Source organism: Embiotoca jacksoni, unplaced genomic scaffold (genome assembly GCF_022577435.1).
Source record: "Embiotoca jacksoni isolate LCO1_2020_lvr unplaced genomic scaffold, fEmbJac1.0.p SCAF_8, whole genome shotgun sequence".
In the NCBI taxonomy this organism is placed as follows: Eukaryota; Metazoa; Chordata; class Actinopteri; family Embiotocidae; genus Embiotoca; species Embiotoca jacksoni.
The window spans coordinates 18064760-18075575 of NW_027185436.1; the positions used below are offsets into that span (position 1 = coordinate 18064760).

Sequence of the window (10816 nt, forward strand, 5' to 3'; positions counted from 1 at the left end):
ATGTTTCACCTCATACATAACCTACTTGTATTGTTTGAATGCAATATAAACTAGTGGGACTAAAATAAAATTAATTTGGTCACAGGTTTAAAAATATACTGACGTTTAATTATTTCTGGGGTTTTATCTCACTTGTGATATTTTCAATATTCATCAGGCAAAGATTCCCATCTTGTGTTGGAAACATGCATTACATCTGAAACTATACAGTTGTGTTGCAATTAAACAAAAATTTTAAAAAGACCGCAAAATGAACACGTGACAGATTAGGTTTTTCCATGCAAACCTTGTGATCTTATTTTAATTTTTTTTTTCTAATAATATAAAACCATCTTCTGAAATATGGCACTGTTTTTTTGTTGTTGTTTTTTTTTTTTTACTAAATCAACATAAAGAATGATTGAAAAAAAAACAAAAGACGTGCTCTACACAAGACAATGGATTGTGGTGCAAATCTGATTTTGATATATCAAGGATTTTTGTCCTCAAGTAAACAGAAACCAGGTCAAACTAAACATTTGATCAAACTACTGTGACCGACATTATCCTTAAGCAGAAAACATTACTGAAAATGGTACAAGTACATCCTTTCCTTTATATATACACAAGTTCAAAGAGGGACAAAAAGAACATGATTTAACAGCTTTTCAAGTAATTCTTAATCTTTTCCTTAGCTATCTGTAATAACAGTAGTTCCTATGGTGAAATACACGGCATTCATATGTAGGTCTGATTCTAGGTCTGCACTTAGGAGGCAATTTCATCCAAACGATGGTATAACGGGGACAGCAATCTTCAGGGGGTTTTCACTAATCTGCTACACTCCAGGCCCAATTACGAGCTCTGAGATGTCATGATTGTACTTAGTGCTTATCTGACGTTACAGTGCATGCAGGACTGGGAGCACACGTGAAAAGAAAAGCACTGCACCTACACTGCTGCAGAGACATGGAGAGGTTCAGTGACAACTGCAGTGCAGCTGATTCCGCCAATGGAGAGGACAATATCATGACCATGCAAATGGGGTGCGGGATGTAATAATAGACAGCTAAAGAAGTGCACGTGTTGTTACATGTAGGATCAGACTGACCCGACCCACGATCCTGAGGGACAGCGTGATGATAATCTGAATCTGTATCACGAGTTAGAGACCACCAACATGTGGCACTAGATGAATTCCTCTTCCAGTGACTCTACCCTGCATTATGCTGGCAAAGGCATGACAGAAAGGATAAGCTGAGTAAGAGTGTCAGGTCATGTAGCCAACACAGTCACTCACTGAGGCTGAAAGTCACTTATGATATGTACAACCATCAGCCTTCATGTCTAATACCACCCTACCACTAATTCCAGCATAATTAGACTTTAAAGACTGATTCCATGTCCTAGCATTTACTCCATCTTGTTCATGGGTCCATGCCACTTAGTTCAGGCTTTATATAATTTGACGTAATTTGACAGTGGAAAAAAATAAAGGTAGTAGAGGTCTGAAGAACAAGACCAGACCCTCAACATGTCCATGGAAGATCTGGAAGAAGAAAACAAGACTTGGTGATCCACAAGCAAATAAATAGGTCCGGCTCAGAAGGCTTTCTTCTCCAGCTGGTCCAGAATGGCCTGGATTCTCTGTACAGCCTCCTTTCGAGCTTGCCGGACATTTTCCAGTCCCCGAGTCTCCACAGAGTCCAGCTCCAGCAGCTCTTTGGTCAGCAGTTCCTCCAGATACCGGTAACTCTTGTCTGTCTTTTTGCCAACAAACTCATCAACATCTTCGTGAAGCAGCAGGACTCTGGCCATGACCTGCTGGACCTTAGTCAGGCCAGGATTGTCGCTTAGGGGCGGAGGTCCGGCCTGACCTGCAGCTGGTGCTGGAGCCTGAGCCGGGGCTGAGGACGGAGGCTCAGCTTGCGAAGGATTAGTATCACCTCTCCCTGGTCTGTTGTACATTTGGGGAGGTGAACTTATTTCAGTAGGCTTTCCGTTGGGGGGATTCGAGGACAGTGCTGGCCTGGGTTTGGGACCCACTAGTGGGGCACGTTGGTGCTGTTGGTCCTGCATTAACACAACACAAGAGAACGTAAAAGATAGTGTTAAAGATAGGATTGTCCAAAATAATTTTTTTGCCCTCAATCCTGACCCAATTAATTTAATATCTGCCAATAGAGAGTCCCGGTTGGGTGCTTACATTTTCCTAAATAACAAAGCTGTACAGCGCCCACTTTAAGTTCAGTGTAAGGATTTAAATCAATCCATCATATATGCTTGACAACTGAATAGGTCAGCAAGGCATTAAGTAAAAATTCCTTTGTTTTTTTTACAAAATAACAAAGCAAAAATATTCTATTATCAGAATTCCACTTATTGTCGAGCCGATTGTCAAGTTTTTTTTAAACAAAATAACCAAGTCAACAAACTAAAAGATATCTTTATAAATGGTTCTCATTAAGTCCACTTACTGGAGCATTGCAGTAAGAACATACTTAAAATTTCGCTTTACCACAGTTACCTGAGTGTACTCGCTGTATTTCCTTCAGTGTTGATGTCATATCAAATTAGTGGTATTGAACACAGCTCTCTTACTATCGCCTTACTGAATACTGAGTGTATTTACAGTGTGGATACCCAAAGTAGAGATCTTTAATAACAGTGCAAAGGCATTTGTTTATTTTAAACATCTGATAGCATTTCCACCAAGACTGATACTGAGTATCCAGAGCAGACAAGTCATACAGTGAACAGACATGTGTACCCGCATTTCTAGAAGATAAAATTCAGATCAAAACAAGTGTGACTGTGCCTCGTCTAAATTTATCAACACCTTTTTCTTCACAGTGCATCACCTCCTGAAGATGTAATGCTTTGTGTTGAAGTCTGTTTCCTGTTACGTCCATTAAACAACTAAAAGAAATCTAAAAAAACATATTAAGGTAACTGCAGATTCCTACCTTGGGCTGGTAAGGTGGCGGAGCACCAGTTCCAGTACCTGGCCATGCAGGAGGATGCGCAGGACGGACAGGATTTCCATAGTGGTTTTGTGGAGGCTGCTGGCCTGGCTGCCATTGCTGCTGTGAGGGAGCGTACGGACCAGAATGCCCCCATGCATCGGCCTGTGAGCTGGGATGGAGAGACTGGCCAGTCGGGTACGGGGGATTTTGAGTCATTGCGTGTCCACCTTCACTGTAATGAGGATATGGTCCAGGAGGATATCCAGGAGCCTGAGAGCAGAAACAGGACAGATGTCTTATGTTTCCAAAAATTCAGCCTCTTCTGGGTGTGAAGGTAATTTTGTTCAAAAAGAAAATTATTATTATTACTAGTATGATTCTTTATAGTATATCTCAGGTGTAGTGTTGCATTTGGCAACAGCTATTTCCAACATATGAAAGGTGTTTAAATGAACTCACCCCTTGACAGTGTGGACCAGGATAGTGATGATGTTGGTGTTGAGAGTGTGGCTGCCCGGATGGCCCACTGCTCTGCTCTGCTGGACAGCCCTGGTTAGGATAAGGACCTGGAGCAGGTCTCTGAGGGTCAGCACAGTAGAACGGGTTGGATGGGTGGAAACCACTTGTTGAATATTGATTCTGAGCTGGGCTGTAGACTCCGTGTCCATTTGGATAACCTCCCGGCATCACCTACATGGAAGGAGACAAGAAATGCCATTGACTGTGGCGTAGATGGATCAGCTTAGTGATGTAACAGTTTCGACACTGTGGCTGACTGCCTGGAAGTGTGAGGGAAAGGGGAAAGCACTTAAGAGACTTAAGATCACGAGTTGACTGACTCGTATGTCCCCACGTCCTCTCGTATGTTGAGAGGACCAGGTTGTGTTGCATCATGAGCTGTACCTGTGGATTGTACTGTGGCTGAACATCGGATCCGGAGGGATAGCTATTTGCATAGTGGCCTGTGGAATGAGACTGAGGATACCAGTAGTGTGAAGGGTAGCCTGGATACTGAGGAGCGTCCTGTGAACACAGATTATTTCAAAACAAATAAAGGAAAGAAAAAAGTTATTTAAAAGTCAGGTTTATTTCCTTCAGTACAAGGAGAGGTAGTAGTTATATGCAGAGGTACAAGCTAAGACACCGGAAAATGTAAACAGCATGCTTTCCAAGGAACCACAACAGCTGCGTAAACGACAGCACTGATTCACTTATTTGCTTGCAAAACCCGTTTTGCACAAACGATAACAGCTGAATAGCTACCAGATTAAAAAACAAAACAAAAAAACAAAACGCCGCGCAGTATATCTTGAGGAAAGATACTCCGTGGATAAACATAAATGCTTAGACGCGAGTGCACGAACAGTGTTGTCACGTCAAGATAAACGTGGAAAAAAAACAACAACTCGGGGCTACAGCTGAACTGAGCAGGGTCGCCGTAACTATTACGCAACGCCAGCTAGCTTCGTTAGCCATCCAGCTAGCATGCTCGGAGCTCTACGCAAACCAGCTGGACAATAATGTTGTTCAACGCAAATTCATGCCGGGTTTTTTTTTTTAATTAAACACACTAAAAGAAATCGGATCAACCAGGTTGTTTTTTTTTGGTCTAAGCTGCATCCACATACTTACCATTGTGTTATTCCAGTTTCCGTGGTTTATTTCCCGAGTTACAAGTCGAGGGCCACAAAGGTTTCAAGATTTGACTGCGTTTGGTGATGATGCGTCAGCAAAGCTAAGCGCGCTCCCCAGCAGCCGTCCCGTCATCTGTCATCGTAAAACAAAACTTTAACCGGCCCGGAGTAGTTATCTCGGCCGTCAGTTGGTCCAAAACTGTTAAACAACAATGTTGTCGTGTTTTTTTTTTCTACAGAAGTGGGCATCCGCTAGACTGGAATCAGGAAATGATTGAATGACGCGGAGCTCCGGCTGCCCGGTCCTGTTCCTTTAACGAGGGACAGGACGATGAGTGAAGAGCTCTCACTCTGCCTCTGTTTTCGGGGGCCAAAAAAACAAACAAAAAAAAAACGGGAAAAAATGAAGGACGTGAACTCGTGTGAAAGATCTTCTGTTAGGATAGAAAAAAAAACAACAACAACAACATAATTTTATTTGGTTAGTGTACGATCAAAATTGTTCCGAAACTGTGACGCTCATTTGTGCATATACGATCTTTGGTGTCGCGTGTGCGTCAGTAGACGTTATCAGCCAATGAGAAAAGCGCAATAAAATATAAAATCTTTCTCAATTATAACTAATCATTTCTTCTTTAAAAAACTACCCGTCTCTGGTGTTATATTTATGTTTAGACGTAAAGCAGGGGTTCCAAAAAAATATTGAACATAAATTTGATGGTTTCGCAGTGCACAAAGGGTTAAAGGTTTACAGGAAGTTTATCCAGGGCTTGTATAAAGACGCTTCCTGTGCTCCTCTTGAAAGAAACATATTTTGAAACATTCATGGCTTGACGACCCGTAAACATACAAGAAGTGAATAAATAGCAACCCAAGATGAACTACGTACCAGGGACGGCAAGCCTCATTGACGACATCGACAGTAAGTTGGAAGGAGGCTCGGCAGCCTCGTTGATTGAGATGGTTCAGAGAGGAATCGTTTCAAGATGTGGCATCGTGTCTGGCACAAACTGGATAATTTGTAACCTACTAATACTGTTATCTAACATGCTTGTGTTGGTTGTATCCTGCAGAGAAGCACCTGGTGCTGCTCCGAGATGGCAGAACACTGATTGGTTACCTCAGAAGCATTGATCAGTTTGGTACAACTCTTTTAATTATATCTCCACATCGCTTTTTACATTCAAATAGTCAAATCACTGGTCAAAGCATTTTCAGCTCAAGACTCTATTAATCTGGTTCTGACTTATCTAATTTCTCTCTCTCTGCTTCTCTTGTCCCCCACAGCCAATCTAGTTTTTCACCAGACGGTTGAGCGCATCCATGTGGGAAAAAAGTTTGGTGACATCCCGAGAGGAATATTCATTGTGAGAGGAGAGAATGTGGTGCTGCTTGGAGAGATAGTAAGTGGGAGGCTCCTCATTTCTTTTGAGTATATGCAGGAATGATACAAGCTGAGGTTCAACAACAGTAGTATTATTGCTAATAATAATATTAATACGGCCTCAATCAGAAAAATGCAGTCATTCACACATTGCATTTAATTTATAGTAGTCTTGAGTTCAAAGTTCAAATAAACACCTGGCATAGGGTACATAGAAATTTAAAATAGGATTGGTTATTGTTTATTTTATGTTGTATTGATTATTTCGATTTACTTTTAAATATTGCTAGGTTGTTAGGAAACGGGTAGGTATTCTGCAATTCTTATGAAGGCAGCGTGACTATTATTTTCTTTGTTATAGGTACAAGATACTAGCTTACACACTGGATAAATACAAACACATCAAGTCATTTGATTACAAATAAATCTTTTTTTTGTATCGCAAATAAGGACAGCGCACATTAATAGACCTAGACTGATGATAGACAGAGGTTGCCTATCATCAGTTGTTTTCTGCTTTGTAAAAGCGCTGTGGGGCAGATGAGCTGAGCCGTGATGGGTGTTTGGCTTCCTGTATCTGAAGAGCTTGGTGGATGTATTTTGTGCAGCCTCTTAAAAGGCTGATTAAAGCTAGATGCAGTTTTGACTAGAAACACTGAGGAAATCTCATATGAGCAACACATCTTGAAGATGTATTAATCCATCGTCTCCCTCAATGCACTCCATTGTGTTAAACAAACATAAACACATTTAAAGATGTCTGAAAAATGTCGGCCTCTTAAACAGGCTTGTATTCAGAACATTAAGGAGCAGCTAAAGTGCAAAATTCATCCAGATTTAATTTGTCATAATGATGCTTCTCTAATGTATGTGAATGTGTGCATCGATGCATTACAGGCACATCACAGTGACAGAGGACCTTCCACAGCAGCACACAGAGCAAACATGATTCATGAGCCTAGACTTATCTCATTCTATAAATATACATTGTGCAGTCAGTCAAAAATCTTCACTTTGACAGCAGTACAGTCTCATAAAGAAGATCTGTAGCGTGCAGTTCATACTATCAACAATGGGCATCACAGCGTGTGATTACATTATACCCATTTTTAGCACAGATAGATGTTGGTACTCTGCTGCCAAGCTCAGTGCTTCAAAACATTTGAACATCTTTTGGGGTGTCAGGTTTGCGGCAGCCCGATAATTAGGCTCACTTACCATTTTAGTTTCACTTCATTACTCATTTATTCCTCCATTAATTTATTTTCTATTTCAATTTCTGGTAAAAATGGAGAGGCAATGATTTAGTCTCCACACTGGCAAGGATGGCAGTGGTGCCTTTTTTGCAGAGACATCAGATGATCATATCTGGCCAACAGTGACAATTCGGTATCAACAGGAGCATACTTGTGTACGATGTGTTTTGAAGGTTCTGGTGCCAAGTCCTAATTAGACGTTTTCATGGGACTGGAGGGTGGTCACTTTGGTTCAGACAGGCCAGAACATGTGAAACGCTGATAAAATATAGTTATAAATAATGACGGCTCACAGCAGCTCACTGGGTGCACCTCAAGCCTTCAGGTTTACAGTGGTGCTTGAAAGTATTTCTGCATAAATATCACCTAAAACATCATCAGATTTTCACACAAGTTGTAAAAGAAGATAAAGAAAACCAAAAACAGTAAATACGATAAAGATAATATGTTTGGTCATTTATTTATTGAGGAAATGTTCCAAATGTATCTTTTCTTTCATTATTTGCTGTGACCTCCTTGTGCAGTAATAACTGCAACCAAACATTTTCATTAACAGTTGATCAGTCCTGCAGAGGGTTGGAAGAATTTCAGTCCATTCCACCATGAAGAACAGCTTCAACTCTGGGGTGCTTGTGAATGGAGATGAACTGCAAATGTTCTGGACATTGACTTGGCCACCCCAAAACATTAACTTTACTTTTCTCAAGCCTTTCTTTCCTAGACCTACTTGTGTGCTTTGGATTGTTGTCTTGCTGCATCACCCACATTTTCTCCAGATTCAGTTCATGCTCAAATGTCCTGATATTTTCCTTTTGGCCTCAACAGCTGTAATTCAGAATTCATTGTTTCAAATTAATAATGCCAAACTTTCCTGACCCAGATGCAGAACAACGGGCCCAAACAATTATACTATCACCACTGTTTCACAGATGGGAGAAGGTCGTCATGTTGAAATGCAGAGTTTTTCTTTCTCTAAACATATCGCTTCTAATTTAAACCAAAAAGTTTTATTTTTGTCTCAAATTAGCCACAAAACATGTTTCCAATAACCCTCTGGCTTGTCTACATGATCTTTTCAAACTGCAGATGGGCAGCACAGTTGTATTTGGATATTATTGCCTTTTTCCTTATCTGCGTCTGTGGACACCTTTGTTGTTCTGTGGACTCATGAACATTATGGCCTCTTAGACTCTTGCTCTTGGCATAATCTTTGTTGGTCAACAAGTCCCAAGGAGGGTAGCCATGGTCTTGAACTTCATCCATTTGTACACAATCTGTCTGACTGTGGATTGGTGGAGCCCAAACTCTTAATAGATAGTTTTATCAATAACTCTTTTTCTGAGCTCCTCAGAAATCTCCTCTGTTCGGGCCATGATACACTTTCATAAAAGTGTTGTGAATCTCAGACCTTCATTAATCTCTCCTTAAATACAACAGGGCACCTACGCACACCTGATTGTCATCCATTGGCTGAAAATATCTGGCTCTAATGTCACCTTTTAAATAACTGCTAATCCTTGAGGTTCGCATATACTTTTCAGGCTTGTGTGCAATTTCTGATATTTATTCAGAAATATTTTAAGGGTTCACAAATTTTAAAGCACCACTATAAGTATGTATTGATGTGCATGATTTTTTTTTGACCTTTTAACACATGTAAAATGGTCTCTCTATCTCGGTAGGATGTGGATAAGCCGAGTGACACGGTCCTGCAGCAGGTCTCCATTGAAGAGATACTGGAGGAGCAGCGTTTGCAGCAGCAGGCCAAACAGGAGACCGAGAAAGTCAAAATGCAGGTTCTGAAGGACCGAGGCCTTTCCATACCCAAAGCTGATAACTTAGACGAATACTAACGCCGCCTTGTCTCCATGAGCCTCTTTCTCAGTTTGTACCGGACTGATTGAAGTTTTATGTTGAATTACAGAGCGCATAACAGCGTGTTTCTTTTTTTCTTTTTTTATGGACAGAAGGGAGCACCACACTGTCTCTATTTACTGTAGTGTACTGTTCAATTAATTTGAATTATTTGAAAAAAAAAACAAAAAAAACTGTGATAGCTGATCTAAGTTCTGCAGTTGATGGCAGCAAAATGAAAAACAATAATGTGTTTATCTAAGATCACCATGTTGGTTTAGCAATTATTTTACAGCAGCACTTTTTATTCTGTCACTATAATGTGGTGTCTTTTTATTTGGAGATATGTGGGTCTACTATTGACTAAAAACTACTTGCTTTGCTCTATTAAAGAGTTTAGTTTTTCATTATGGCAGGCCTGCTGGGAAAATTTGTCACCTCAAAGTCTGACTTCTCATGTTGCCTACTCTGTTTTGCTGTTTTATTTAATGCATTAAAAGAGGGACTATTTGGGTAAGTCTGGGCCCATAGCACTGTCCTCCTGTGTGATGGCGCCACAACCCCGACATGCAGACAACGTTGCACGCTTGCTATGTGACATCAAACGTGAGACCCGTGCATTAGTTCTGTCATCAGTGAGGAAAGGGCATGATTTTCATTGGGGTAATTCAATCTTAAGCAGGCAGCATATCAGTCCATCAGACGGCTCCGTGTCCTGTTTATGGAGATGAGAGCGCGTCCGGAGAAATCGATCCTATCTGCCTTCATCAGTCAATAATACGCCTATTAATCGTTTGGACGAATACATTGAGTTTAATGTGAAACAGTCGCCGTGCAGACAGCCTACTAAGTTGCATGAACTCCTAAACGAGTTATGGTACCACGTGAATCCGCCTTCGGCCGCAATTCAATGTATGTTGATTTTGTTCTTCACTGTGAACCTTGTACAGCGGCCTGCATACGAAAAAAAAAAACCTAAAAAAAAAAAACGTCCCTGCCGAGATATCAAGCAGTGTATAATTAACAATGTTTGATTTCCGGTCACACTTCAAAATAAAACGTATGCCTTCAGGAGACTCGGCTAGATTGCAGGGGGGTGTCCTGATTTCCTAACCTTGGCCTTGAGAAGTAATGCAAACTGTGTGAAAAGTATTTTTTCAAATTCATACAGAATAGGATACATGAAGCAGATGCTGTCATGTAATAGCCTATGCAGAGTTGTATTAATAATCATATTAAAATACTTTTTCATAATAATTTATATGAGCTGACACACAAAAGTCATCAACTCAGAAAAAAAAAACATTATAATAACATGTATGTAGTTCAAATAGCCCAATAAGAAAACATAGAATAATAATAGTAAAGTAAAATTTTGGGGGTAAAAACATCATTTTTTTGCATTAAACACATGTAACACATGGTGAAACTTGTGTTATAAAAGGTAGGTGATCAGACTTACCTAGGCTTAGTTCCATCTCTCTTGATCAGTAGAAAAACTAACATGTCACATGGTTCTATTTGGTTGGTATCATGGTTCATCCTGTAAGGCTCTCATTGTTCTGACAATGTTTTAAAGTAGACTAATTAGATGGGAAGGAACAGAAATCCCAGTGTATTATTATTGGTTTTACAATGTACATATGCGATTGTCCTGTTGTGACATGCCAACCTGTCCCCAGTGTGAGAAGCATGACAAGGTTTTGCTGCTTAATTAAATGAATCCATATTGTTATTCACGTG

At 40.4% G+C, this 10816-nt stretch overlaps 2 protein-coding genes across 2 annotated transcripts; one reads left to right on the plus strand and one right to left on the minus strand.

Moving 5' to 3' along the window:
* Window positions 1–86: 86 nt before the first annotated feature.
* On the minus strand, window positions 87–5207 carry bag4 (BCL2 associated athanogene 4). Its single transcript, XM_069138568.1, is given in 8 exon segments — window positions 87–2052; window positions 2946–3215; window positions 3405–3635; window positions 3849–3968; window positions 4578–4604; window positions 4606–4644; window positions 4646–4680; window positions 5201–5207. Coding segments are annotated over 8 exon segments (1200 nt in total). The 3' UTR covers window positions 87–1581.
* A 126-nt stretch (window positions 5208–5333) lies between these two features.
* On the plus strand, window positions 5334–10808 carry lsm1 (LSM1, U6 small nuclear RNA associated). Its single transcript, XM_069138820.1, has 4 exons — window positions 5334–5501; window positions 5653–5721; window positions 5867–5982; window positions 8902–10808. The coding sequence occupies exons 1-4, from the start codon at window positions 5456–5458 to the stop codon at window positions 9070–9072; spliced, it is 402 nt and encodes a 133-aa protein (XP_068994921.1). The 5' UTR covers window positions 5334–5455; the 3' UTR covers window positions 9073–10808.
* The last annotated feature ends 8 nt before the right edge of the window (window positions 10809–10816 follow it).

What these genes read in the sequence shown, in the direction of transcription:
- lsm1 (XM_069138820.1), top strand. Translation starts at nt 5,456, where the DNA reads ATGAACTACGTACCAGGGACGGCAAGCCTCATTGACGACATCGACA. An exon ending in CCTCATTGACGACATCGACA is followed by an intron (nt 5,502 to 5,652) that starts GTAAGTTGGAAG and finishes TGTATCCTGCAG; the next exon opens with AGAAGCACCTGGTGCTGCTC. An exon ending in CAGAAGCATTGATCAGTTTG is followed by an intron (nt 5,722 to 5,866) that starts GTACAACTCTTT and finishes TGTCCCCCACAG; the next exon opens with CCAATCTAGTTTTTCACCAG.